At 53.3% G+C, this 26,749-nt stretch overlaps 5 protein-coding genes and 2 pseudogenes across 5 annotated transcripts, besides 14 other annotated features; all 7 read left to right on the top strand.

Annotated features, from left to right (window-relative positions):
* Positions 1–7,190: part of a sequence feature (areas not merged during assembly with more than two copies in the genome that could not be assigned to a particular haplotype) that runs on past the window's edge.
* On the top strand, positions 161–2,923 carry Tc00.1047053506001.90 (retrotransposon hot spot (RHS) protein, putative; the record flags this gene model as incomplete). Its single annotated transcript, XM_809095.1, has 1 exon — positions 161–2,923. One exon carries the CDS (start codon positions 161–163, stop codon positions 2,921–2,923), a length of 2,763 nt encoding a protein of 920 aa, XP_814188.1.
* Positions 3,215–7,188: a mobile genetic element.
* Positions 3,216–3,396: a mobile genetic element.
* Positions 7,147–7,188: a mobile genetic element.
* Positions 7,191–8,119: a sequence feature (heterozygous, non-Esmeraldo-like haplotype).
* Positions 8,120–12,415: a sequence feature (areas not merged during assembly with more than two copies in the genome that could not be assigned to a particular haplotype).
* Positions 12,416–13,187: a sequence feature (heterozygous, Esmeraldo-like haplotype).
* Positions 13,188–15,245: a sequence feature (areas not merged during assembly with more than two copies in the genome that could not be assigned to a particular haplotype).
* On the top strand, positions 13,549–14,832 carry Tc00.1047053506001.50 (mucin-associated surface protein (MASP), putative; the record flags this gene model as incomplete). Its single annotated transcript, XM_809094.1, has 1 exon — positions 13,549–14,832. One exon carries the CDS (start codon positions 13,549–13,551, stop codon positions 14,830–14,832), a length of 1,284 nt encoding a protein of 427 aa, XP_814187.1.
* Positions 15,235–15,258: a microsatellite.
* Positions 15,246–15,986: a sequence feature (heterozygous, non-Esmeraldo-like haplotype).
* Positions 15,987–26,749: a sequence feature (areas not merged during assembly with more than two copies in the genome that could not be assigned to a particular haplotype).
* Tc00.1047053506001.40 (trans-sialidase, putative) lies at positions 16,113–18,764 on the top strand (the record flags this gene model as incomplete). Its single annotated transcript, XM_809093.1, has 1 exon — positions 16,113–18,764. One exon carries the CDS (start codon positions 16,113–16,115, stop codon positions 18,762–18,764), a length of 2,652 nt encoding a protein of 883 aa, XP_814186.1.
* Positions 19,623–19,645: a sequence feature (AT_rich).
* Positions 19,883–20,407, top strand: Tc00.1047053506001.30 (uncharacterized protein; the record flags this gene model as incomplete). Its single annotated transcript, XM_809092.1, has 1 exon — positions 19,883–20,407. One exon carries the CDS (start codon positions 19,883–19,885, stop codon positions 20,405–20,407), a length of 525 nt encoding a protein of 174 aa, XP_814185.1.
* On the top strand, positions 20,708–21,469 carry Tc00.1047053506001.24 (annotated as a pseudogene).
* Positions 22,728–22,901, top strand: Tc00.1047053506001.19 (annotated as a pseudogene).
* Tc00.1047053506001.14 (mucin-associated surface protein (MASP), putative) lies at positions 23,153–24,052 on the top strand (the record flags this gene model as incomplete). The annotated part of the gene is made up of 1 exon (XM_809096.1): positions 23,153–24,052. One exon carries the CDS (start codon positions 23,153–23,155, stop codon positions 24,050–24,052), a length of 900 nt encoding a protein of 299 aa, XP_814189.1.
* Positions 23,783–23,818: a sequence feature (CT-rich).
* Positions 24,579–24,607: a microsatellite.

Here is a 26,749-nt window from a genome sequence, read left to right as displayed (position 1 = left end):
GTGCGTCGAATACTGTGCCGTCACACTGTGTAGATGACTCCCTTGTTGTGGCTTCGAGCCATGACTGTGCCTGTTGTATTTCTTTTTTTCATTCGCCCTTCTTGTTTGGTGGCCATTGTTTAGATTTAACTCAATCCAACCAGGAAGACGAGGAGAAACGATGTCTGGAAGGCCGGAGAGTGTACAAGGCGGCAATGTGGAGAGTCGAGCGCCTACTTTGCCGCAAGGAGATCGTCAGAGGAGAGCGAGGTCGGACTTCCATACTGAGACCGATCAACCCGATGCGACTCGCAGAGGAGTGGAGAAAAGGCAGCAACCGAACTGGACCCTTGACAGTTGGGTGGAGGATGTACTGCTGGAGGGAAAGGAACGCATCACCAGCATGGGGCTGAACGAATTCCTTCGTAATTTTTTTGGCGGCATGGGCGTTGTGGACACCAATGAGGACGTCTCTATGGAGAGTTTTCTTACGAACCCTTTTTCTTTCTCCAACGGCGAAACGTCATTGTGCACAATAGCGGAATCGCCGTTATGCCGAGAGACGAAAATACTATTGGAGGCTGCATATAAACTGAAAGGAGAAGGCGTGTTCTCGCTTGCACAGTGGAGGGACTTTGAAAGAAAGGATACGGTCATTCCAATTGCAAAGGGAGCACTCGACGCAGCTCTCTTTTATGTGCTGAGAGAAGAAGCAAGGCGGGAGGCAGAGGAAAGGGCAAGGCGGGAGCATCAAATAAAATTTACAATTTTCACCAAGATCGAAGATGTGCTGTTGAGAGAAAGTGTTTGCGCCAATAACATGAAGCTGAATGATTTTCTTACGGCGCAGTTGGGCGGCATGGGCGTCGTGGACACCAATCGGAATGTCTTGCTGAGGGAGTTTGTTAGGGACCCTGAGAAGTACATCGACGATGAGGGAGTACTGAGCGAAATAAAGAAATTATATAATTATGTGAGGATGGAGATTGCTGTAAGGAATGAAATGAGTTTTTGCGAGGATTTACGCAGCCTTTACGATAAAGGTGTGCGCAATCTACTGAGGTGGTCAGAGGCTGCTGCGGAGGTAAAAGCAAGTGTTCATGGCATCACGGAAGATACTTTGGATGCAGCCCTTCAGGAAGTGAGGTACCCAACGACGACGAGTGTACCGATGAAACTGAAGGGGTTGTACGAGTCTGTGTACAATGCGAGGTGGAGCCATGTGGTGGAAGTTCCTGACGACAACGGAATGGGAATGAAGGTGGAGGAGGGGAAACCAGAAAAGCCATGGACATTCAAGGAAGTTGGCAAAACTTTGGAAAAGAATGATAGCGTGGAGCAATCCGGTGCAGGGCGTCTCAGGCTGGTGGTGCTCACCTCGGACAAGGGATGGCCGTACTCGTGGAAATGGAGGGAGAAGGAACCCATTCATGACTGCTATGTGAACTGTGAGGTGGAGCGAGCGTGGCGGATCGTCCTTGACGATTTAACCGAATGGTTCAGCACTCTCGGTGAGGCCGGCTTTACGCCCCAGAAGCGTGTGTTGATTGGGACGCCCGGGATCGGGAAGTCGATGGCTGCCGGTTCGTACCTCCTCTACCAGCTGCTGCACCACGATTTGGAGAAACTCCAGTTGGTTGTCTACTGTTTTGGTGATACGACGTACGTGTTTGACAAGACATACCAGACGGTGACAAAATGCGAGGGTAATGAAATATCCAAGAAACTTTTGTATGATTTGTGGCACAATGGAATGAAGGGGTACATTATCTACGATGTGGCACGGCAAGGGACACCGCCAGCGTGTTATTTTGCTTCTTTTCGTGAATGGGGCATGATTGTGGTGTCATCCCCAAACCTGGACAACTATGCTAAATGGGCGAAGGAATTAACAGCCACGCGAATCATCATGAATTGCCCCGACGAGGTGGATGTGAAGGCGATGTGTGCATGGATGAAGCGTGACGAGACTGCAGAGAGAAAAGCGGAATGCTGGAAGATGGTGAAAAAACACATGGAAAAAGTGGGGCCGATTCCGAAGCATATATTTCATGCGAAAGATTTTAATGCACGATTTGATGCCGTTGAGTATGCCTTGGAAGCGATCAATTCTCGGTATGCTGATAAAAACTTTATACTTCCGGGAGCGGGGCTGTGGTATTCTGAGGATCCGTCTCAAAATCTCGTGAGGATTTTCCGAATAAGAGCAGAGCGCGGTGCTGAGAGGTTTCGTAACGCACCGATATGTTCTTTCATTGGGTCTCGATCAGCGAACCGTTTGGCAAAGGCAATGAGTGAGAAAGGCTTTTTTTCGCTGGTATTGGGGGCGAGGGAATTTCATTTGTCCGAATGTACGGAAAAGTTTTGTTTGTGCGCGCTCATCTTTGATGGGTTTGTCAGTGCAATGGCAGAGGAACTCAAGGAGCTGAGGTCACCAGCACATGGTATTCAGGACACTGTGCTGAAAGCAAATCCTGTAGCGCACCCCACCGAAATATGTGAAATACCTGGAGTTGACGAAATTAATGAGAAACAAAATATAAATTATCAGGTACTGTACGTACCGGTGGCCAGGAACTTTCCGCTGGTGGACGGCTTTTTCTTCATGGAGACACCGCGGAGGACGCTGGTAGGGCTGCGGATGACTACGGCGGGTGAGCATCACACCAAAACCAGCACCGTGCGGCAGTTCACTCAGTATCTATCGGAGTTTTTTAATGGTTGGGAGGAATTTGCTCAGGGATTGTCGTGGGAGATTATTTATGTGCAGCACGCAGACAGCACGCCGATGAATGGCTGGCAGAGATGTGATGTCGTCGGCTCGCCGGGTGTGGGAGATGTTGATCATGAGAGGATCGCGGAGTTCTGGAAAACCACACATCAGTACCAGTTTGCGCTGACAGATTGTTTTCTCAGGCGTATATTGCAATCCAAAAAATGCTGAAACTTCGTGAAGCGAAAAGCTTAGACGAGAAGATTGAAGAAATAATTGAGGAGGTTGGCGCAGTGCGTTTATGATGAATGATGTTAGGGAGTGTTTTTACGGCTTTTATATTTTTGTGTCTGCAGGGTTAGGTCAGAGAATCTCTTTCTTTTCAGAGAATGATTGTGGTCAAGAGTGTCGCACCACTACATTCTTTTTTCATTTTGTTTTATTTTTTACTTCTGTGAAGGCTCCGTCGCCCCTGGAGGCCTTTGCGGGATGTGGGGGTCGCACAATGTTTTTTATTTTCATGGGATTTTGTAAAAAGAATGCCTGCGAGGATGGCTGGCTGCCCAAATAAATTTGTATATCGATGCAGCGGAGATACCTCTGCGGGATTTCTTCCTCTTTTATCGCACTGTCTTTTGGGAGACCGCGATTGAGGGAGTCAGGGAGCCGACAGCTGTACGAAGAAGTTGCTTTTTTCTTATTTTTTCTTTATTGTTTCTTGTTTCACAGCCGTACTGAATTCCTGCATGTTGATGTGAGGTAATGGCAGTGGTTTTTTTACACGGCGACGGAGTGCAGCGACATCGGTGCCCGTATGTTGGACTTGGTACGCCAGCATGGCGATGCCCAGGTGCAGCTTACCTTCATTGCTGAACACGGGCCGTTGGATGCGGCGGTAACCGTCGCTGCAACCATGACATGTTTACGATTGATTTCAGCAAAGATCGCCAGGCACTGGGAGGGCTCGACCGTTGCGGGGCACTTTGCGAATTGCCGGGCGTTTCAAGTACCAAATTTTGATGTTCAATTACTCCTGCCCATCGTGTGGGGGCGACCCGGGAGTTGGGGGGCAAGCAAGGGCTCGTAATTGCGGAAAGGCAGATATTAGGCTCGGACTACACCCACGCCGTTGCGGACGTACGGAATTGGACTGCTCAGATTTACTTTCGGACGGAAGAGGCACTCCACTACTGCTTTGCGCGTGAAACTAACATTTCGGTGGTTGGCGACCTTTTTTTTTGCGTAAGGCGGAGACGCTGTGTCAACGAGAGGCGCCCACCTCTCGGAGAGGGCCGCCAGATGGCCCCCACGCATGCACGGCGATGGCACAAATACACAGTCAAATCAATCGCATCGTTTGATGGCCTGGGGCGTGTCAGCATCCGCGTTTCCCCAACCCAATCTCGCGGGGGAGAGACGGCGGGTCAACACTCAGAATTCTCAGAGCAATTCGGGAAACTACATTTTTCTTTTTTGTTGCCGTTGCCTCTCCATCGTCCCCTTGGAAGAGGATTCCGGTTCAGAAGGTCAGGTGCTGCATTTTCTTGCATTGGAGGTCGCCACCTGGGCTCCGCGTGTATGGAATGAGGGCATCTCCGAAGTTTTCGTTAATCTCCGGAGCGCATACAGTTATAAGTATTGGCACCAGGCGGACGCTCAGGTTCAGCCAGCCTTTGACGGCTTGGTATCGTGCAGGCGCACGTTAGAGACAGAACGGGATCCTGCCGATCGTTTCATGGATTTGTTGAGTGCCGTACTGCAGACCTTCCAGTTGCATATCACGACGACTACTGAGCCCAGCGTCCCGATTTCCGAACTGCGCGCCCGTCTACGTACGCAACAGCAACGATCGTTGCGATGCCGATTGTGTCGTATTTGTGGACGCGACGCATCCACGTGCAACGTACGCAGCACGGCCAGAAGGAATTACTCGCAGCGCAGACGGCCTTCAAAAACGGCAGAGGGGCTGCCCGCCGCTTATGGGAGCGGAAGACGGCAGCCCCATTCATTCCACCACCTCCCACCAATTCCCACAGGCGTCGCACCGCGCCGCCGATGTCCCGCCCGATGTTTCGAATTGCCCGACGCAATCGTCGAAAAGGGCAGTGGAGCTTATCCGCCAACGACGCTCGACTGTGGTACGACGAATCACCGACGTCTTCGCTTTGGGCCGGCTGCGTGAGGAGGGCGAACGAGGTGGCCCGAGAAATGTGGACGCCGTCAACGTGGGAGCAGAGAATGTCTCTAGCCGGGCAAATTACGACCTTTTTGTCGCACGCACGAACAGCCGATCAACGCGGAGAGCCGTGCGGCCTTTTTGATGGCACTGTGAGACGTGGCGCCATCGACCTGACCGCAGCACGCCAGGAAGCTGCGGTCCATGTTGCAAATGAATGGAACCCCGCTGGGCATGGCGGTTTTGAGGTTTAAAAAGGTTGCGGCGCCATCGGAGACGAAGCAGGCGTGCCCTGTGAGAGAGGAAGAGATGAATCAAGTTATCCGCAGCCGGACCGATTGGAGGGAACGTGTTGTTTTTCGACTTGCGTGGATAACGGCGAGTCGTTGGTTTGAGATTGCGGTCTTCACTCCCAACAATTTTAAACTGGAGCCGGACGGGACCTTAGTTTTTGGATTGGGTCGTGGCGCCGAGACGGCGAGGGCGGATCCCCACTGCTTCTTGCGGTTCGTCAGGGCACGAGGGCAGGATGCGTTAGACACTATAACGTTATGCGGGACACTTCGACGCAACGAAGAGCTCACGAATCTGACGAATGCCCACGTGGAGCGAGCTCTGGCTCTTTGGGGTGCCACGGCGCATTCCATAAAACGCGGTGCGTTGCGGCACGCTGCTCCAATCATGGAGACATACAATTTGGACCCACACGTGGTCTCGCAGTTGACGAAGCACTTCGACTCGTTCTACCTTTCCAAGAACACAGTTCGATATTCCGGGAAATAAACCACACTGCTGACCCAGGTGTTTTGACTGATCGCATTGATTTGAAGGGAGAAGCTGCGGAAGGGCAGGAGCCCTGGTTGAAAGCAGAGGAGCTTTTTTCCTCTGATTTTCATCACAATCATGCTGCTACCATTACAAGACGCGCGACAAGGACGCGTCGGGCGGTCCCATTTTCCTCCGTCCTCCTTTGCATCGGGTGGAAGCTCACGGAGGACTCCAGTCTATGACGCGCGATTATTGAATGAAGCAGGAATAATCGGGGACGCTTCGTCTGCAACAAAAAGCGGATGGATAGCGCCTTCTTGTTTGTGGAGGAGAGAACCGCCGGTTTGAGACGACGATGGATTGCGTGGCCACGCGGCAAGAAAATAGACGACTCTTGAGGGGCTAATGCTCCTCTTTTGCACAGTTTCCATTATTTGCCACCTGTGATGGCTGAGGCCGCTTCCTGCCTGGATGTGAAGGCGTCCTTTTTTCAAGTCCTTTTACCGCGGGAGACTCGGCATCTCTTTCGATGCCGCGTGGAGGACGGCACGCTGGTGGAGCTGACACGGCTCCCAATGGGACACAAGACCAGCCCAGAAATTCTCCAGATTATTATTACTTCGGCAATTGCGGGGTGACGACGGTGGTTCACCCCCTCTGGGCTGCACCTCCATTGGTGCGTGTCGGCGTTTGGATCGATAATATACGCATTGCAGGGTCGAAAAGCGGTGCGACATTGTGGGAGGAACGCGAACCTGGCGCCACGCAGTACATCTTCCTGGGGTGAAGTTTGATCACACTCACCGGGCGGTATCTCTGAGTGACAAATTTGTCCGGTCTGCATGCGTCGTGCCGGCGCTCAATTCTTTAACCATCGCGGGAATGGAGGTTGTGGCGTCATGCTTTTTGTATGCGGCGGCCATTTTTGGCACGCGTTTATTTGACTACTACTTTTTCATCAGGGCAGTGCGACGACGATTATCCGCACTTAACCGGGGGATTGTGCTGGAGACATCCCCGGCGAACCTTCGGCCGGCAGCGGTTGGTTTGCGCGAGAGATTACGACACATCATCGAGAATATAACCGTAAGCGGAACCTCAAGCCCACCGAAAAGGCATCGGCCGCCAACATCGTGGATGCATCGCTTCATGGAAGTGGAGCTTTTTTCATTCCAGATTCCGGCGACGTAAAAATTGCCGGAAGGGAGCGGGAGAGGAAGTCTTTTCTTATCATGCAGGCCGAGGTGCGTGCGGTACGCTTGGCCTTATCGGCCTTTTCCGCCATCTTGCCATTCACCATGGACGTTTGGGTGGAAAATACTTCGCTGCAAGGAGCGTCGAATAAATGCAGCTCAGAAACACACGCCATGACGTGGGAGCTGCAACGGATATGTTTGTTGACTCTCGCGGAGTGCGGGCGACTTTTGCGTACGCACAGTCTTCGGAAAACCCCGCAGACGGCATATCACGCGGTCGTGTTTTTTTGCACTTCAGGAATTGACGAGGGGGTCGGCGGGGTCTTGTGGCTGGAGAACCCCAAAGTCTGCCGCTTTTTTTGTTTTGTTATGCTTCGCGGCCGCTGTTCGTTAATGGCCTGCGGGCTGTGTGTGGAAAAGTGGCCGTTTTTCCCGCCTTGAATGGCGCTGTCGTGCGAGAGGGTGTGCTCCCAAATAGTCGGATGCTCAGTTGTCGAGGACGAGGGCATTTCCACAGCGTGTGCGGCAGGGCCTTCCGTGGATTGTCGGGGGCTCAGCGGCTGGTGGTGATTGCGGCAGAGGAGTGGCTGAAGGGCTACGGCTGTCATTGGAGCCTGCGGAGTTGCGGTGTCTGTGTTTTGCTCGTTGATGCGCTTGACATTTTCGGTAGTGACCTGCGCGTGAGGCGCCTGTTGGGGAGACCGTGGAGCTGTCGCAGAATCCACATGTGAGGCCTTCAACGATTGGAGTGCCAGGGTTAGTGCGTCGGGCGTGTGCCTTCATATTCTGCACGGGCGAGAAGACTCTGCCACAGATTTGGCAGAACGGCGACAAGCTGCTGCTCTTCGTTCGACGAGAAGACGCGGTCGACACGACAGGTGGGGGTTCCGGAGGAGGTCGGGGTGGTCCTGCCTCTTCAGTGTGAGGAAGGGACGGCACCACCGACATAAAAGGTTGCTTGTAATCTGCAGGGCGCATGCGATTCTACCGAAGAGTGGGCAGGAGTCGCAATGCACCTGCGCGCAGTGCCGCCACTCGGGGACCGATGTCCGGGTCAACACCAGGAACAGGGTCCTCGCCACACCGACGGACGCCTGGAGTGCGGTGTGTTTGCCCTCCTCTTCCTCCTGGGCTTCCTTCCAGCACAGTCACCTGACTGCAGTGTGGAAGTCCACGTGCCATATTGGGACGACCCTTGCGGGAGGTATCGCGCAATCGCGGCTTCTTAGTCAGCGGCCTCATCGCGTGGAATACCGCATTGTGATGGGAAAATATAGAATCCACAGGGTGACCTCGCTTCACCAAGGAAAGCAGCATAATTTAGATCTCTTCAGTGGCACAGTCTCGCATGACCAGTGGGACGACGCGGAGTGCCTCAATTGCCGAAAGGGAGTCCGTCGCCACCATTATTCGTGTGGGCGATTGGGATTTTTCCGGACGAGGAAGTATGAGACGTCTAAACCAATTTTCAATGGCAAGGCGCTCGGCTCTCTATAAGCATGCGAGGCTGCCAGCTGCTGCACGATGGACCTCCACAGGGAGATCATTTGTCGTGGTGGAGCCATACAATAGTGCAGCGGATCCAGATGCGAGTTCAGAGAGAGATGAAGCGACCGTCCATAATTCAAAATCGTAATCTCCTAGGGAAATAAAAAAGAATCAAAAGCCGTGCGCTTGATATCGTCAGAGGCGTCTTTGGCAAAGCGTGGCTGATAAAATTCCACTTTGTTGCAACTCACCGTGTCCCAGAGGAAAATTCGATGTTGGGTAATAGGAGGAGCGCGATTGTGGTTGTGGGGTGTCCCAATAATGTTACATACGCGGCGTGATTCAGTAATAACGGCGTCTTTCGGAAGCGGGATCGATGTCGCTGCCTTCCCATGCATTGAAGGCGACATAGGTTCCGAGTAGATAAGGGAACGCAAATCCCCGTGGTCGTGGAGACGTGTATAGCATTTGCGTTGCGTGATTGCACGAACCCGAATTGACTTCCGGAGCGGGAAAAGATTGGATTCCAAGTGGACAGATGTATTTTCTTTATGTGTGCTTGGGCCAAGGGATGCTTTACTACTTTAGCGATACCGTAACTCCGCAATACGGCGGCAGGCGGGAGCGAGGTACGGGAAAATTGCCCCACCGTCATGAAACAACGCAATATGAACGTATGCGACCGAAAAGGATCGCATGGTGTGATGGGACGCGCCCGCCTCTGCGGCCAGACGCAGCTGATGGCGGCGTGGCACGATCTGCCTTGCAGCGGCGGTGGCGTGCACACCAAAATTGAGGTCCCGATCAATCGCATTGCCGGGCAGACGCACCGAGTGGGACCTCCAGCTTGTGTTTCCATCGCACAGACGATGGTCCGCGGTGTCCTCGTCAGACCGCCGGTGTGGGGAGTTGCAGAATAGAGCGGCCCGCTCCTGTCCGCGCTGATCTTCAGGCTGTGCTCGGCAGCCCATGTCGTTATAAGTGACAGTGCCGGTCGCATTGCCGCAGCACAGGCATGGATGCCCGCACCTGAGGCAACAAGTGTGTGTTCGTCAGCCTACATGAAAGCGGCGGCGGAATAGATGTTGCCCAGGCGGCGCAGCAGATCATCCACACAGTGGAGGGAGAGTTGGGGTCCCGGGACGCTGCCTTGCGGTGCTCCAGCTGAGGCGAGTTGTTTCCGGGAGTGCTGTTCACGAGTGCATACCCTAACATAGCGGCCCCGCAGGTAGTTGTGCAGCCAGCGTTTGGTTCGAGGCCAAGGCGCGGAAGTCTGTCAAGCATGCAGAATAAATTCCCATGGTCAGTGGTGTCGAACGCAGTCGGAAAATCAATCAAAACTACGAGCGAGCGATGGCGACGAGGGTGTCATGTGGAGGCGCTGCCTCCAGGGCGCTCATACTCCACAGTGCTGAACTCATTCAATCCACGAGTAATTTTATCGATGACAAGTGTCGCCACGTCCGATGCAGAACGCGGAGGTGCAAATCCGAAGTTGACGTGGGTGGTGCGGCAATAACGCCGACAGACGGTGGTGAGTCATTCCTTCGGCTAACTTTAGTAAAACAGAGAGTGACTTGATAGGTCTGTAACTCTCTGGGCGGCATGGATCCTTCCCAGGCTTGGGAATGCGAATATTGTCCTCGATTTTTCAAGGAGCCAGGCAGGCTGCCATTTTCGAGGGAGTTGTGGATCATCGTTCTAAGTGTGCCATGAGCAACGGGCCCGAGACGGTGCAGGAATTCATTCAACATGTCGCCGGGGCCAGGGGCTGAGCCAAGCAAAGAGTCGCGGATGGTCACGTCAAGTTCATGCGGCGGGAAAGGCCGATCCATTTCCCAGCCACCAGGAACCAAAGGAGTGCAGCGAGCAGCAGCAGCAGTATAAGGCGGTATGGCACGTGAAACCGCACAAAATGACGGACAAGCAGATTTGCCTGTTGCCGAGGCAGAGCGCAAACGCGGCCAAGTTCAGTGCGGAGCACAACCGATTCCAGAGGATGAGGGTGCGGCGCCGCCATGCCGTGAAGATATCGCCACCTCGGGCTGGGTGAGGCTCCAAGTCTTTTCGCGCGGGCTTTCAGAAGCACAGCGGAGCAACGGCGTAAGGCTTGATTTCGTTCCTCCTTTTTTCGGGTACATTCGGCTCGAAGCAGGCTGTCTCCGGGTGAGGCGATGTGTGTGCTTCGTGTGCTGCTTCGGCGGCGGACTCGGCCTGTTCCATTTCGTGTGTCCATATCTTTTTGGAGCTGTCACGGCTGCCGCGCGGGATATGGCGCTCAGCTGCTCGTAAGATGCCTCCGCGAGAATCCAACCATGTGGACGCGGTGGCAAGGAGGGTTTCACACAACGATGTAAAAGCAGGCCAACCCGCTTTGCGCAGGGCAAAGGTGGCTTTCTTCCGTCAAGGCGGCGTTTTTGCTAGTCGTGGAGTGCCATCGTCCATCTCTACCAAGTGAGATATTCAGCAGTGGTCCGAGTCCATGTAAGGGGCGAATGTCCAGTGGGAGATGCGTAGGGCGCAATACGCAGCCACGTCAGGGGACGAGGCATTGCGATGTGTGATCCGTGTTGCCTGCACCGGGTCATTCGCCAGCCCAAAATCCATTTCAATTAGAACAGCGGCGAGATTATCGCCTCCAGTCCTTGATGGTATATATGACTGTCCCAGAGTTCACGATGTAAATTCAGTTCGCCCGCGATAATCTCTTCGGGCACAAGCGACAAACGATATTGATAAATGCGGATTATTGGCCAATTGCAGTGGGAGGGTTGTGGAGATTCGCCACGCAAATGCTGGAACAGCCCGGCGGAAATACACGGACAGCAATGGTCTCCAGGAGGTCAGTGCCAGGGAGCGACAGGCGCTCGCACGGTAGAGAGTGGCGCACCAGAATGGCAACGCCACCACCGCGCCCAGTGAGGTCTGAAGGTAGTCATTATAGCCACATAATTTCGTCGCCACGTCACCACGGTTACTTATTTCCTGGAGAAGAACGGTGTCAGGTGGACGCTGCTCCAATCGCGCCGCAAGTGCAATATTTTCACGGACGAGAGGCCTGCAATGTTGAGCTGCCAAACAGTGATGAAGCCATCCTCCTCGGGCCAGGGTTCTTGTGGACGTCACCGCAACGGGGGATATCAACGGAGTGACCGCAGCGAAACGGCCGTGCAGTTCTGACCGACAGTCTGCGGGCAGACCGCTTCACCTCCCCGCACCGGGCATGGCGTGGAACCTTCTCGAGGGATGGAGTCGTCTTGGTCTCCGTCGTGCTCGCAGCAATGCCCTGCTGCGGAGTTCCTATATGCAACCAAAGCCCCAGCACCGCGACAAGGTGCAACATCATCGCTGGGGACCGTGGATACTCGCAACGGATGGCGGTGTTGACATTCCTAATTCGGCCGGGATTGGCATACTGCTCTCATCACTGCATTCCTCGAAGATAATAGAGAAAGTCAGTACCAACGGCGGCACACGCCCATGCAGCCGCACGACGGAATCCCGTGCACTGCTCCCGGCCATGGAAAGGCTGAGTATCCATCGTATCCAGCACAGGCGTAAAACCCTGCTTGTGGTTACGGACAGTCATTCCCTTCTAGCGGCTCTAAACAAGGGCCCGCTCAGTCATACCCACTGGACGGAGGATCGGCTCTGGCAGCGTCTCTTGACACTGACGCGTGCTGGCTGGTCCGTGCACCTGCAGTTTTGTTACGGACATTGTGGAGTACACGTTAGCGAGCCTGCAGATCAGCATGCGACGCAGACTAAGGAAAGTGGACAGTACACGGAGCAAGGAATCGCACCTTTATGGCATACGGATCTGCTGACATGTTTGACCACCCAGCTCACCAACAAGTGGCGTAGTACCATTCGTCAAGACACTCATCGCTACTTGCTTTGCGGCACAAGGCCATCAGATCTCAGCGGTAAGGACCTGATCACTCAGGAAGTTCTACACCGTCAGGAACTGGTTCACCTCGCTAGCGCAAGGTGCGGGGAATCTGAGCTCTGGGGCCGACTATACTGGGCCGTGAGAGATTGCACGAACCAATGCCGATTCTGCAACATCTCACCGGAACAGTCTGCATATATGCGCTCTAACAACGATCCAACTGCACCGGGGACGGACACTGTTCCCCCGTCGGCGAGGGAGGAAGACGTCTTTCCAGTAAGGGGACGGACCCTCACACGCCGTCGGAAGGAGAAATGTCCGCACTGTGATTCTACATTGACGGGATTCTCGGGTCTCGTCAGTCACTGTCGGTCATTTCATCCGGAACATCCTCCACCGCTTCCCGAGCTCAAATGTGATTTCTGCAACATGGTTTTCCCCACACGGAGAAGCACCGCACAGCACAGAATTCGCTGCGCACACAACCCAGACGCCACACGGCATCGAAACAGCAGTGCCAGGAGGCGATCTCTGCTGCCGCAGGATCAGCCAGCCTCCACAATCGCAACAATTAGCCCGCAGGAAACCTTGCACCATCTGCTTCTAGAATGTCCAGGCACCTTGGCTGTGCGCCAACGGCTGGGCATTGAACAGGACCTTCGCCTCGGAAAGTTCTCTCAACGGCAGTTGCTTCATAGCAGGAAACTTTTGTCGTTGCTCGACCACCTCTTCGGCACTCAGATGGCATTGTATAGCTAGACGCGCTGGTAAGAGTAGAAAAAAAAAAAAAAAACAACCGCTGCGCCAACCACGACGACTACCCACGCACCGTCACATCTTCGAGAAATCGACGGCAGCCTCAGCAGCTCTGCGTGTGTGTGTGTCCCGCTGCTGCTCGCCGCATCCGCGCTGGCGTGCACCGCTGTGGGCTAAAAGGGAGCGTGGGCTGTGCGTGCCAGCACTCAGCCACAGGGACATGTGTACGTCTACTGTGGTCCGATGTATAAGGTAAGACTAATTATGGTGATCGTTTTTTGCTTTGCTTGCTTCCGCTGCCCTGCTGTGTGCTCCGCATTGTTCCCACATCCGCCAAGTTGAACACATCCCGGACACACTCATACGCATGCGCACTGGAGCTCTGTCTTTTTTTTTTTTTAATTATTGTGCTTGTTTTTTCTTGACTTTTAAACTTCTTTTTGCAGTGCGGTGTGCGTTGCTGCTGGATGCTGCCATTTGTAAAGGTGTGTGGCTGTGCGTGCTACAACGGCCTCGTTTTTTGCTCTGCGTTGACGAGGCGTTAGTTTGTGCTGAAGGCTACACGCAAGTGACAGGAGTGATGGCGATGATGATGACTGGCCGTGTGCTGCTGGTGTGTGCCCTCTGCGTGCTGTGGTGCGGTGCTGCAATGGTGGTGGTGGCGGAGGGTTCTGATGGTATTAACGAAATAACAGACAAATTGTCGAGGGGATCACAGTCTGCATCTCAAGTCGGTCATGCAGAAGATCCAAAAATACTAAAGCCAAACGATGGAGTGTCAAACACATCAGAAAAACCGTTGGATGCGCAAGAATTAAGTAACGTCAGCCCTCAAAAAGGTTGCGTCGAACAATCATCAATATTTCATGGTGGGATGGAAGTTAAAGAAGAAAAATTAGAAGAAAAAGAGCCGGAAAATGCAGAACCAAGAAGAAATGGAAAAGAACAATCGCAAGATGCTCCAGAAGGAACACGGGGACGCAAAGGCCTAATGGAAGCCCAAGGGGACCCATCTCCAAAAACACCAGCAGAAGAAATGCCAACAATTGAGGAAGCAACAGGACCAGCAAAAGAACAAGCACCAGGACAGGGGGGAGAAACGGGTCAAGCAGCAAAACCGCCACAGTCACTACCGGCAACGTCACCACCAGCATCTGATCGAGGTCAACCTGGTGGCAGTTCTGGTGCTGACAGATCTGTTGGAGGTTCTAAAAGAGGTGAAGGTTCCAATTTGAAGATTTCTGCTTCTGATGGTGTGAATCAATCTGCTGTTGGCAGTTTGGGTTCCGGTGGTGGAAGTAGTGGAGGAGATGGTGGCAGTTCTCGAGGGGACTCTTTGGGTTCTTTTCTTTCTGCGGCTGGCACTTCTTTATCTTCTGCCCTTGATACACCATCCACTCAGGACACTCAATCTTCAGAAGGTGTTCGGCACTCGGAAAAAATGCCTCTTGGAACCGCAGTGCCCAACAAGCAGCCAAAGGAGAGATCAGAACCCAAAGCAAAACAGGGCACCTCTACTTCAGAAGAAGCAGCAGAAAGTCAAGATGATAGTGGGGATGCAGTTGAAAAGGAGAAAGAGAAGAGAGACGTGGGACTGAAATCCACTATAAGCCCAACGCCTAATACCAGCAACCCACCAGTAACACAAACAACTCCACGAGCATCATCCGCAGAGCCATCGCCAACAACAACGGAAGTTCAGGTAGGAGGAGAAACCTCAAAAGATAATGTCACCATCACCAAGAGAAATGACACGGCGACGCCTGGCGACAGTGACGGCAGCACCGCGGTCTCCCACGCCACCTCCCCTCTCTTGCCTCTTCTTATTGCGTGTGCGGCTGCGGCTGCGGTGGTGGCCGCGTGAGAGTGAGGGAGAGAGAGCCGTGCACCGCCCGCAAACACACTCGTCCTTCTCTCTCTGTGTGTGTGTCCCCTTGCATGGACTCTCGCCCTCACCTCACCCCACGAAGCACACACAATAATGTGCCCATTGTATATATGCATGCACACCCATGCAGGCCCGTTGGTGCTCTCTTTTGCACGACACGCACCGCTGCCGTCCTGCCTGGCTGCATGGGCGGAGCACCGTAACTGTTTCTGTTTTGTTTTTATTGCATTGAGTGGGCGACCTCTCTCTCTCTCCCTCTGTGTGTGTGTTTTGCTTTACGGGAGTAATGAGAGTGTGTGTGCGCTGGTCGTCCCACGCTTCGGCTTTTTGTTTTGTTTTCCTTTTTGATTTTGTGGTTGAGTGCACCCATTCCGCGGCTGCGTGTGTGTGTGTGTGTGTGTGATGATATGAGTAATTTGCGTGTGTGCTATCTGCCTCTCTCTGCCGTTGCTTTCTTCAGACTCTCTTGTGGCGCACAGCTGCTCTGCAAGTATAGGCGCTGCCAAACACACAAGCACACACACACACACATGTCATGTGGCACACGCTGTGGAGCGGTGTGAACGCTGAGAACGCACGCATTCACAAGATTCCGACTGCGGCGGCCCTTGCGAGGACGGAGGACGGGAGACCGCGATGTATCTTGTTGATGTACTACGGGTGTGTTGTTGCTGGCGTGCAGGGAGTGAGTTGTGTGGCATTGGTGGTGCCTGATACAACTGTTGATTGATTCCCGATCAGCAGCTGCACGTGCCAATTTGTATCTCCCGCTGTGGGTCCGTCGGCCGAAGGATTGTTTGGCTGTGCGGGGCGATGTGAGTTGGAGGATGAAACAGTAAAACGACGGGTGGCAGCGTGTCGGTGTTTCGAGGGCGGTTGTGCTCTTTTACATCACGCTGGTTTTTTTGTGTGTGGGCGTTGCTCGGTGTGTGCTGACGAATAAGATACCCGCCGTGACTCCTGCTGCTGGTGGTGGCAGTCGCTGTGTGTTCCCGGTGCACTGTTCTTCCGTCTCGTTCCGTGTGTCTGTGTGCGTGAGTTGTTGTTGTGGGAGTGACTGCGGCGGGGATGATGCTGCCACTCACTGTGGATGGGTGGCGGTGCTTATCCTTTCACCCCTTTTTATTAGCCTGTTTTCTTCATTTCTTTCACTCTCTTACTCATCAAGAAAGAAAACAAGCGCTAATCGCTACTGCGAAATTCGAAGGCACTGAAAGGACCAACAGCACACACACCGCCCACACACACGTATTTATATGCTCTCACGTGTTGCTGCAGTGAAGGCACCCCGCACACACAACCATCGCCGCGTGACCGGATCCAGCGGAAGGAGGAGGGAAGGAAGAGAGAGTGAGCCGCCGAGGCCCAACATGTCGCGGCGTGTGTTTACTTCCGCGGTGCTGCTTCTACTTGTTGTGTTGGTGTTTTGCGGCACTGGTGGAGCTGCACAAGCTGGTGTGGATGATCAGTCGTCGAATCCAAATTTTGTATGGAAGGACGTCAGTGATGGTGAAACTGTGGAATCGTTGAGTGTTCCCGGCCTTATAGAAGTGGGGAGTGGCGTATTTGCCGTTGCCGAGGCGCACTGTAAGAAGAATGAAAAAGTCTTTACTGGGATTGCATCCCAACTACTCTCGATGGAAAAGGGTAACGAACCGAAGGAATTGCTGGAGGATGCCAAAAAGGGCACGCAAGTTCTGGAGGAAGGTACTTCTGGAAAGGAGAAGAGAGTAGATGTGGGCCGACCAACAACAGTTGTGGAGGGAAGTAATATTTACATGCTTGTTGGAAAATACTGCCGTGAAGATGCCGCTAACTGTCAGGCTGACGCTGAGAACATCAAATCGGGAATATTGCTGGTGAAGGGTGAGGTCAGTGAAGGCGACAAAAAAATTGATTGGAAAACTACTGACGGTGTACCGTGCACTCTAGGCGAGAAAGAAAACTCCTTGAAGCGACTGATTGGCGGTGGCGGATCGGGTATTAAGACGAACGACGGTACGCTTGCGTTCCCAGTGGAAGGCACGAAAAAGGATGGCGCGGAAAAGGATGTGAAAACCGTTTCGCTGATCATATACTCCTCCAAGGAAGTAACGAATTGGACGCTGTCGAAGGGGATGTCTGCCGATGGCTGCAGTGATCCCTCCGTCGTGGAGTGGGAAAAGGACAAAAAACTCATGATGATGACTGCGTGTGATGATGGCCGCCGCAGGGTGTACGAGATCGGTGACAAGGGGGCGTCGTGGACGGAGGCCCTCGGGACACTCTCGCGCGTGTGGGGAAACAAACAGGATAAAAACGTGAAACTCGTTAGAAGCGGGTTCATCACAGCGAATATTGAGGACAGGGACGTGATGCTCGTTACTCTGCCGGTGTATCCCAAGAATACTGAGAAAGGACAAGTTAATGAAAAGGGCGTACTCCACCTTTGGCTGACGGACAATGCGCACATTGTTGATATTGGGTCGGTGTCCGGTGATGACGTTGCCGCCAGCTCCCTGCTGTACAAAAGTGGAGATAATAAGGAGGAGTTGTTTGCACTGTACGAGAAGAAGAAGGGCGATGGGGAGCCATCACCGCTCGGTATGTTCTCCGTGCTTCTGACTGAGCAGCTGCAGCGGGTGAAGAAGGTGCTGGCGACCTGGAAGGAAGTGGACGGCCGTGTCTCCAAGCTGTGCCCCTCTGAGAATGATGAGCATGATTACTCAACTACCAATGGCTGCAGCACTGTTAAGATCACGGCTGGGCTGGTTGGCTTTTTGTCCGGCAACTTCTCTGGTAACAAATGGAGGGACGAGTACCTCGGGGTGAACGCCACAGTAACTGGTGAAACAACAGGGGCAACAACGGCAACAGTGGCAACTGAGAATCCCGATGGCGTGACGTTCCGCGGAGCGTGGGCGGAGTGGCCCGTTGGCAGTCAGGGGGAGAATCAGCTGTACCACTTTGTGAATTACAACTTTACTCTTGTGGCGACGGTATCCATCGATGGTGTGCCGAAGGAGGGTTCTATTCCATTGATGGGTGCGAAGCTGAATGACGATGGGAAGACTGTACTATTGGGACTGTCGTACAACAAAGAAAAGAAGTGGCGGGTGCTGTGCATTGGCGGAAATACCAAGGATCTCAGCAGCACTTGGGAGCCGCAGACACAGTATCAGGTGGCCATTGTGCTACGGAACGGCAGCCAGGGCTCCGTGTACGTCGATGGTAAGCGTGTGGAAGGTATGCCGTTTGATTTAAAGGATAAAGGCTCGAAAGTTATCTCACACTTCTACATTGGAGGGGACGGAGGTGCAAAAGGCGTCTCAGAGGTCCAAGACGTGTCAGTGACTGTGAAGAACGTCCTGCTGTACAACCGTCTGTTGGGTGACACTGAGCTTACAGCGCTTAACGCGAATAAAGTCCCTATTTCAGTGCCGGAGGATCGGAACGAATTGGCGGGAGACACGGTTTTACCAGCGGTAAGTGGATCAGATTTGGAGGGAACCGTGTCCGTGTTCAATTCTGCCGGGCAAAAGCCGTTGGAAGAGGAGCCGTTGAGGAGAGTTGATGGTGCGGATGGTGGCGGTGTATCCAGTGCAGCTTCCATTGCTACGACTCCCTCGTCTGATGTTGACCAAACGGTGGCGACAGGGAGTGGAGATACGATGCGGGGAGATGGATCACCCCAAACTCCTGAGGTGGGCGTGAGCTCTGGTGTGGATGAGACGGTGGGAGGAACGGATGGGCAGAGAGAGGAGGGAATCCATCCACAGGCCGGGGAATTAAATGCCACGGCACTCAACAGCAGCCTCGGACATTTTTCGCAGGGGAATAACAGCGATGGCGGCACTGTGCGTGGGAGCGGACTGCCGCCGCTGCTGCTTCTTCTTCTGTTGGGACTGTGGGGGTTTGCGGCTCTGTGAGGAGTGAATGGCCTCAGTGTGGAACAATTTAGCCTTTCCCCACCACCGACGCACACACTCCTGCCAATCGATTACTCTCCGTAAAGGAAAGATATTTTTTGTGCGTTGTTTACTTTTTTTAAAATACTTTAATTATTTTCATTTTTTGCTTTTTTTCTCATCCCGCATCCCCCCTTTTTTTTTTTTTTTGCTTTTGGGGCAATCACTATGGACGGTTTTTTTTCTCTACACTTCCCTCTTTTAATTGTTTCTTGCTGCACTCTTCCTGTGAGGGGTGCCGTGTGTTTCCGCCCAACTGCTCCACTCGCACACCCACCGACACGCTCATGACGACGGCCCTGTGCGCCTCGCCTGCTGCACGCATGGGGAGGGGCCGCGACGAAGGGCGCGCTGAGGGAGCCGTGACGTGTGGGCGTGCGACGAGGGCCTGTGGGGCGGAGCACACATTTCTTCCCTCTTGTTTTGTTTTTTAGCGGCCAGGGCGGGCAGACACCCGCAGCGCCACACACACAGTCACACCCTGCCGCCGTGTTTTTATGATTTTTTGCTGCGCTCACTCTCCCGATGGAGTGACGCGACTGCCGTCATGTCTGCGTGCTTCTCTCATTCCCCACACACGAGTGACTGTGCTCTGCGGGCCGCACTCACGCGCCGATGAGAGGGCTGAGGGGAGCAGCAACACGCAGATGACCCCATGAAATATAAACGATGTGCGGACACATGGAGGGTCGGACGGTTGAAAGACATTTAAATATCTTTTTAAATTTTTTTGGGCAAAATATGTACGGACGGTTTGGTGTGGCCACAAGGCAGCCGGCTGCTTTTTAAAATTTGTGTGGAACAGTGATGGACGATTTCTTTTTTTTATTTATAATTATTTTGTGTGACGGGGTTTATATAAGACGAAGGGGAAATTGTTTTTTTTTTGTTTTTAAATAAATCCTTTGTGAATTGCCATTGCTTGGGCTGCGGTGCAGTCATGAGTTTGAGGGGTTTTCTTCTTGTTGTTTCCGCCATGCGTCTCCGCTGTACATTTTGTGCGTCTCTCCACATACTCTGCCCTCTTTTTTCTACTTCTTTGCTTTGTGTTTCTGCAGGCACACACACACACACACAAGATGCATATTGCAGTGGATTTGAATGCTTCTTTTGCAGTGCATGCTGGCAGTTGCGTGTGGCGGCTGTTGTCTTCTTCCGTGGCCGTGAGGAGAAGGAAGGGAGAGGGAGTGCGCAGCCCGCGTCTCCTTTCCTGCGGGTGTGGAGCACCGCGTGCGACTGCGTTGAGTTGGGCTCCGTTTCTCGTTGAGGGCGGGATGGCTGGAAATTTTGGTGCCGCGTCATGGATGGATGAGGGTTTCTTTGCTGTTGTGGCTGGTGTGGTGGCCGCGGGTTTTTGCTGTTTCCCTTTGGCTGTGGCGATGAGCTGTGGGGAGATGGTGGTGGATGTCTTCTCCTCCTGCATGGTGGTGGCTGCTGGCGTTGTGTGCCTTCCTTGCGTGGATGCCGTCTCGTGGTGCGTGAACGGTGCGGCTGGGCCTGCTGTCCTCTCCGCATGTTGTCTGCTCTCTCTCGCTGTATCCGCGGTGCCCCGTCCCTCTCCCTCTCGTTCCATTCCTTTTTCTTCTGTCTCACGGATCAGCTGACTGACTCCAGCGACTCCACTACGGGTGACGATGACTGCGATGATGACGGTGGTGACGGTGCGGCTCCGTGTTGGTCCCTGCGCTCTTGTGCTGCTGCTGCTCGTCCGTGTGCGTGACGGCTGCTGGGAGTGCTGGGGATGTATCTGGTGATGCGGATGCGGTGGGTGTGCCGGTGAATGTGTCGTGTGCTCCGAGTGACGGCAGCCTGAGCTGTCGTGTGTGTGTGTGTGAAGGAATTGTTCTGCTGCCAGTGCTGAGGCTCAGCATGAGAATTACACTTTCAGTGGCTTTGATGTGCGCATGCATGGCAGGAATGGTGAGCTGGGTGCTGTGTGCCATGTGGCCAATGCGGTGCACACATGTAGCAACTGTGCTGCCAGCTGTGCAGCGGAAGAGGAAGGGGCCACCGTTGCCTTCACGATGAATGTGACGACGCACAAATACGCCGGCCCTTGTGAATTGTGGTGGCGTCAATTTTCCCCCGATGGAACCATCCATCCGCCTGCACGGAGCGGCGATGCTGACCGGACGGGCATCTGTCAGTTGCCGCCACCCCGTGAAGGGAAGATGACACAAAATCTGGTGGGACAACTGCGCCGCAAGTTAATGCTGAGCCGTCACGTCAACACGAGGATCGGCGACGGTCTGCGGCGGCTGACGGACCCAACACCGTCGATCGGAGTCCCGCATCCAACACGGCGACCAACACGTCCGGGACGAGGCCTGAGTTTGCCAGCAATCCGAGCGAAGTGATGGTCCCGAATGCATCCAAGAAGAGGCCTTCCTTTGCCAACGGTTTGAAAATATTAGTGGCGTCGAATGCATCCGGGATCGTGTCTGCCACTTATGGCGGCAGGGAACACGTTGCTGCGGATAACACGGACGAGGTGGGTGAGCGCAGCGCCACTGGACACAAAACTCCTTTCCTCCGAAAATGGCGTTGCAGGCAGTGGATTTGTTGCTGAGGGTGATGCGGGCGGATTGACTCAACGCAATGCCTCTGGACACGAAAACAAACCCCAATTGCGAGAATTCACCGCGCAGTATTCCGGAGCGGTGTGAGTCCCGACGACTGCTTTGCCCTGCTCTACGACGCGAAATTGACACTGCGAGAGTTAACTGTTGGCAGCACTGTGCGTGTGTGCGTGTATTGGGTGTTGCTGCTTCTTCTGGGATTGTGTGGAGTTGTGGCGGTATTGTGAGCCGAAGAGTGTGGCATTGCGACTCCTCACGAAGAACATGTGCCGCGTTCTCTGCGTGCTTTCTTTTATTATTTACATTTTACTGTTGGCTTTGTTGGTTTACTGGAATAATAAGTATCCTTGCTGTTTCTTTATTTAATGGTCGGTTGCTGCACACTGTCATGGGTGACGTGTTTCTCCTCTTGTTTTGTTTTTGTTGCCCACACGCGGTGCCGGCCTCATTGCTGTGCGTCCCACGGACTGCACGAATGGAGGATTGGAGGGACAGGCCGGATGCCTCAATGAAGTGTGAGGAGAGTTGTGTGGGCTGGTGGAAGAGTACGATCTTTTTTTTTCTTACTTTCCGTTTCTTGTGCGGGAAAAATGTATGCACCCGGTCGTTTTTATTGCGTTGCATGGCGCATGAAATAAAATTACGACCTAATCTATTTTCCTAATTGTTTCTTTTGAGGGTCATGCCGGACTCTCACTTTTTCTTTTTCTTTGGTAACTCACTGCAGCGTGCTTCCATTGTTACCGTATCCGCTGTCACTGTGTGTCTACTTGTCCCGTTGACTGTACCTCTGCTGTCTGCTCTGTTGAAATGCCCCCACTTCTTCTTTTCTGCCAGTGGCACCGATGGTCCGCGACGGCGATTGTTTCTGTTCCCCGTTACGACGGCAGGAGGGTGACTGGGCGGCGGCCTGCTGAGTGCACTCGGAAGGAGCGGACTGTGTGCGCCGTGCCTCATTTGTGGGTGTGGGACGCAATGCCAATCCGCCGGGGAAGAGAGAAGTAAAGGACTGCAGCGTGGATTTGGTGACGCCCCGTCCCTTTTTCCCTGCTTTTGTGTGTGTGCTGTGCGCATGGCTATACCCTGCGGTGCGACGTTGATGGCACGGCTATTGTGTGTGTCCCTGTGCATGTGCTGTGCAGCGGGCTTCCCTTCCACATGACACCGCCCTTGTGTGCGGGACAGTGAAGGGAGTGAAGATTTGTGAGGGAGTGAGGGTGGCCGTTGTTTCCGTACATTTGGATCTTCAGACACGTGGCACCACTCGGCCGCCTCTCGCAGTTCCCAGGCCGTGGATCGAGAGAATGTGAGGGTCTGCTCCAAGCAGAAGGACAAGATGCAGTGCATGACGGCCAACCTGACTGGTGTGTGGTTGCAGCGCATGGAGCACGTGCGCCAGTACGCGTTGGGCGTTGCGCTCATGATTGGGGAGGCGGCACGACGTTGCGGCGCAGCGGGAGCGCATGACGGCTGCGTGTGGTGGAGGGGCGCGTGTTGGAGTGAGCGTGTCGTGCCTTGAGGGGCTGAGGAGAGAGGGAATAACAGTAATGGTGACTGTGGGAGTGTGAGGAACGGTGCACGGGCGAGGAGCGCCCCTCTTTTGTTTTGACTTGATTGTTGTTGAACCGCGCCCGCCAATTGTTGTTGTGGTGGTGTGTGACTCTCATTGCTGGATGGGACGGTGCGTGGTTGTGTGATTTTTCTTTCTTTTGCCTTTGCGTTGACGGGGAATTATTTTGTGCTGAAGGCTACACGCAAGTGACAGGAGTGATGGCGATGATGATGGCCGGCCGTGTGCTGCTGGTGTGTGCCCTCTGCGTGCTGTGGTGCGGTGCCGGCGGTGTTTATGCGAGGGACGTTGACACCAACGCACTGGGTGGCTGCATGGCGTCGGGAGTGTTGGGTGAGAATGGATCCCACATGCCTGACGGATGTAATAAAACTGCGATTACGGTGCTTTTGCGGTCAATACTGCCCATTACTGTTGTCGAAGCCTCAGATGGAAAAGCTGGTGCTCTTGCAACAAAGAACGATTCGAATTCAAGTGAGGCTTCCGACGCTGGTGTTAATGGTTCTGGCTCTGCTGCTGTTCCTGGTGCTGGAGATTCTGATGTTGGTGAAAGGGCTCCTGCTGCTGCTGATGGTGGAGGCAGTGGAACTTCTACTGGCAATCATGGCACCGGCAGCGTTTCTTCTGGTTCATCTGAAGGTCCTTCAGATCCTCCTGCTGCTCCTGGTGTTGATTCTTCAGCTGGCAGCAGTGATGGTAAAGCGGGGTCACCAGGCACTAATCCATCTAACACAACAGGGGACTCTCCAACAGGAAATCAGACGCCTGCAGCAGCAGAGGCTAACGACACCTCGCCACCCGAAAGACTGGCAGGAACGACATCCGGCACTGAACAAAAAGGAAAAGAAAAAGAAGAGGAAGAAGAAAATGAAAAGCAGCAGCAGAGTGATGAAACACAAGTCCAACAACATCAACAGCATGAACACCCCGCGGAAAATGGCGAAGAATCCGCGAAAGATAAAACTGCTCTTCGTACAAATGCCACCGCAAATACAGGCGACAGTGACGGCAGCACCGCGGCCTCCCACACCACCTCCCCTCTTTTTCTTCTTCTTCTTCTTGTTGTGTGTGCGGCTGCTGCTGCGGTGGTGGCCGCGTGAGAGTGAGGGAGAGAGAGCCATGCACCGCCCGCACACACACTCTTCCTTCTCTCTCTGTGTGTGTGTGTGTCCCCTTGCATGGACTCTCGCTCTCACCTCACCCCACGAGGCACACACAATAATGTGCCCATTGTATATATGCATGCACACCCATGCAGGCCCGTTGGTGCTCTCTTTTGCACGACACGCACCGCTGCCGTCCTGCCTGGCTGCATGGACGGAGCACCGTAACTGTTTCTGTTTTGTTTTTATTGCATTGAGTGGGCGACCTCTCTCTCTCTCCCTCTGTGTGTGTGTTTTGCTTTACGGGAGTAATGAGAGTGTGTGTGCGCTGGTCGTCCCACGCTTCGGCTTTTTGTTTTGTTTTCCTTTTTGATTTTGTGGTTGAGTGCACCCATTCCGCGGCTGCGTGTGTGTGTGTGTGCGATGATATGAGTAATTTGCGTGTGTGCTATCTGCCTCTCTCTGCCGTTGCTTTCTTCAGACTCTCTTGTGGCGCACAGCTGCTCCGCAAGTATAGGCGCTGACAAACACACACACACATGCACACACACATGCCGTGTTTAAAACGCTGAGAATGCACGCACGCACAGGATTGTGGCTGCGGAGGCCCTCGCGAGGGGGGAAAAAGTCTGCATTTTGTTTTTTTTTGACATGTTGCTCGGTGTGTGCTGACGCGTGACGAATAACAACACGCCCCAATAAGCAGAAAAGAAGTAAAACAAAATGGCGCTGAGCGGCACACCGGTAAGCCAAAAATACGCAATCACCAATAAAAAAGCCGGCGATCACCCAGCAGGCACATCAAGCCTCCTAAAAACCAACCTGGAACAGACAAAAAAAAAGAGACAATCATAGAAAACAAAGATCCCCGCCCCCAAACAGGAAAAACATTAAAGAAAACGCGATTCTTTTTTTTGTCCTTACTGCCGGGGTTGGCCGCTGCAAGAAATAAAAAATGGTAGGGCGGTGGCCCCGGACGTTGGATACAACACGACGAATCGTAGTAACCACGCTGCGGCTGCGGCCCCGTACGAGAGATATATGACGAACTTATCGTAGTAACCACGCTGCGGCGGCGCACCCTAAACATGTCGTTTTCGTTTTCCAGGGGACAACGCAAATGTGCTCGATTGTTCGAAGATCGACATTAATACTTTACGTGAAAAGGGGTCGCGCGACCGCATTTTTATAGCTCAGTGGCAAACACGCTCACAATGTCATCCGGGGACGCGGGTTCGATTCCCGCAGAAGCCTAAGTTTTTTCCATTTTTTTTTTTTTGAATTCTTGTTTCATATTGCTTTTTAAACTTCTGGTTTGCAGGACGGTGTGCGAGTTCTGCAATCGCACTGATTCCATCTGTTTCGTGGTTTGTGCGGCTGCGGCTGCGGTGGTGGCCGCGTGAGAGTGAGTGTGAGAGAGCCATGCACCGCCCGCATACACACACTTCCTTCTCTCTCTGTGTGTGTGTCCCCTTGCATGGACTCTCGTCGTCGCCTCACCCCACGAAGCACACACAATAATGTGCCCATTGTATATATGCATGCACACCCATGCAGGCCCGTTGGTGCTCTCTTTTGCACGACACGCACCGCTGCCGTCCTGCCTGGCTGCATGGGCGGAGCACCGTAACTGTTTCTGTTTTGTTTTCATTGCATTGAGTGGGCGACCTCTCTCTCTCTCCCTCTGTGTGTGTTTTGCTTTACGGGAGCAATGAGAGTGTGTGTGCGCTGGTAGTCCCACGCTTCGGCTTTTTGTTTTGTTTTTCTTTTTGATTTTGTGGTTGAGTGCACCCATTCCGCGGCTGCGTGTGTGTGTGTGTGATGATATGAGTAATTTGCGTGTGTGCTTATCTGCCTCTCTCTGCCGTTGCTTTCTTCAGACTCTCTTGTGGCGCACAGCTGCTCCGCAAGTATAGGCGCTGACAAACACACACGCACATGCACACACACAAATGCCGTGTTTAAAACGCTGAGAATGCACGCACGCACAGGATTGTGGCTGCCGAGGCCCTCGCGAGGGGGAAAAAACCTGCATTTTTTTTTTTGACATGTTGCTCGGTGTGTGCTGACGCGTGACGAATAACAACACGCCCCAATAAGCAGAAAAGAAGTAAAACAAAATGGCGCTGAGCGGCACACCGGTAAGCCAAAAATACGCAATCACCAATAAAAAAGCCGGCGATCACCCAGCAGGCACATCAAGCGTCCTCAAAACCAACCTGGAACAGACAAAAAAAAAGAGGCAATCATAGAAAACAAAGATCCCCGCCCCCAAACAGGAAAAACATTAAAGAAAACGCGATTCTTTTTTTTGTCCTTACTGCCGGGGTTGGCCGCCGCAAGAAATAAAAAATGGTAGGGCGGTGGCCCCGGACGCTAGATACAGCACGACGTGTCGAATTATCCAAGTTGCAGCGGCTGCCCCGGACGTTAGATACAGCACGACGTGTCGAATTATCCAAGTTGCAGCGGCTGCCCCGGACGTTAGATACAGCACGACGTGTCGAATTATCCAAGCTGCAGCGGTGGCCTCGGGCGTTAGATATATGACGACTTACAGTAGTAACCACGCTGCGGCTGCGCACCCTAAACACGTCTTTTTCGTTTTCCAGGGGACAACGCAAATGTGCTCGATTGTTCGAAGATCGACATTAATAATTTACGTGAAAAGGAGTCGCGCGACCGCATTTTTTT

Source organism: Trypanosoma cruzi (assembly GCF_000209065.1).
Source record: "Trypanosoma cruzi strain CL Brener chromosome Unknown tcruzi_1047053506001, whole genome shotgun sequence".
Classification (NCBI taxonomy): Eukaryota; Euglenozoa; class Kinetoplastea; order Trypanosomatida; family Trypanosomatidae; genus Trypanosoma; species Trypanosoma cruzi.
Note: the sequence above shows the minus strand (reverse complement) of the source record. Positions and strands in the feature narration are given on the sequence as shown.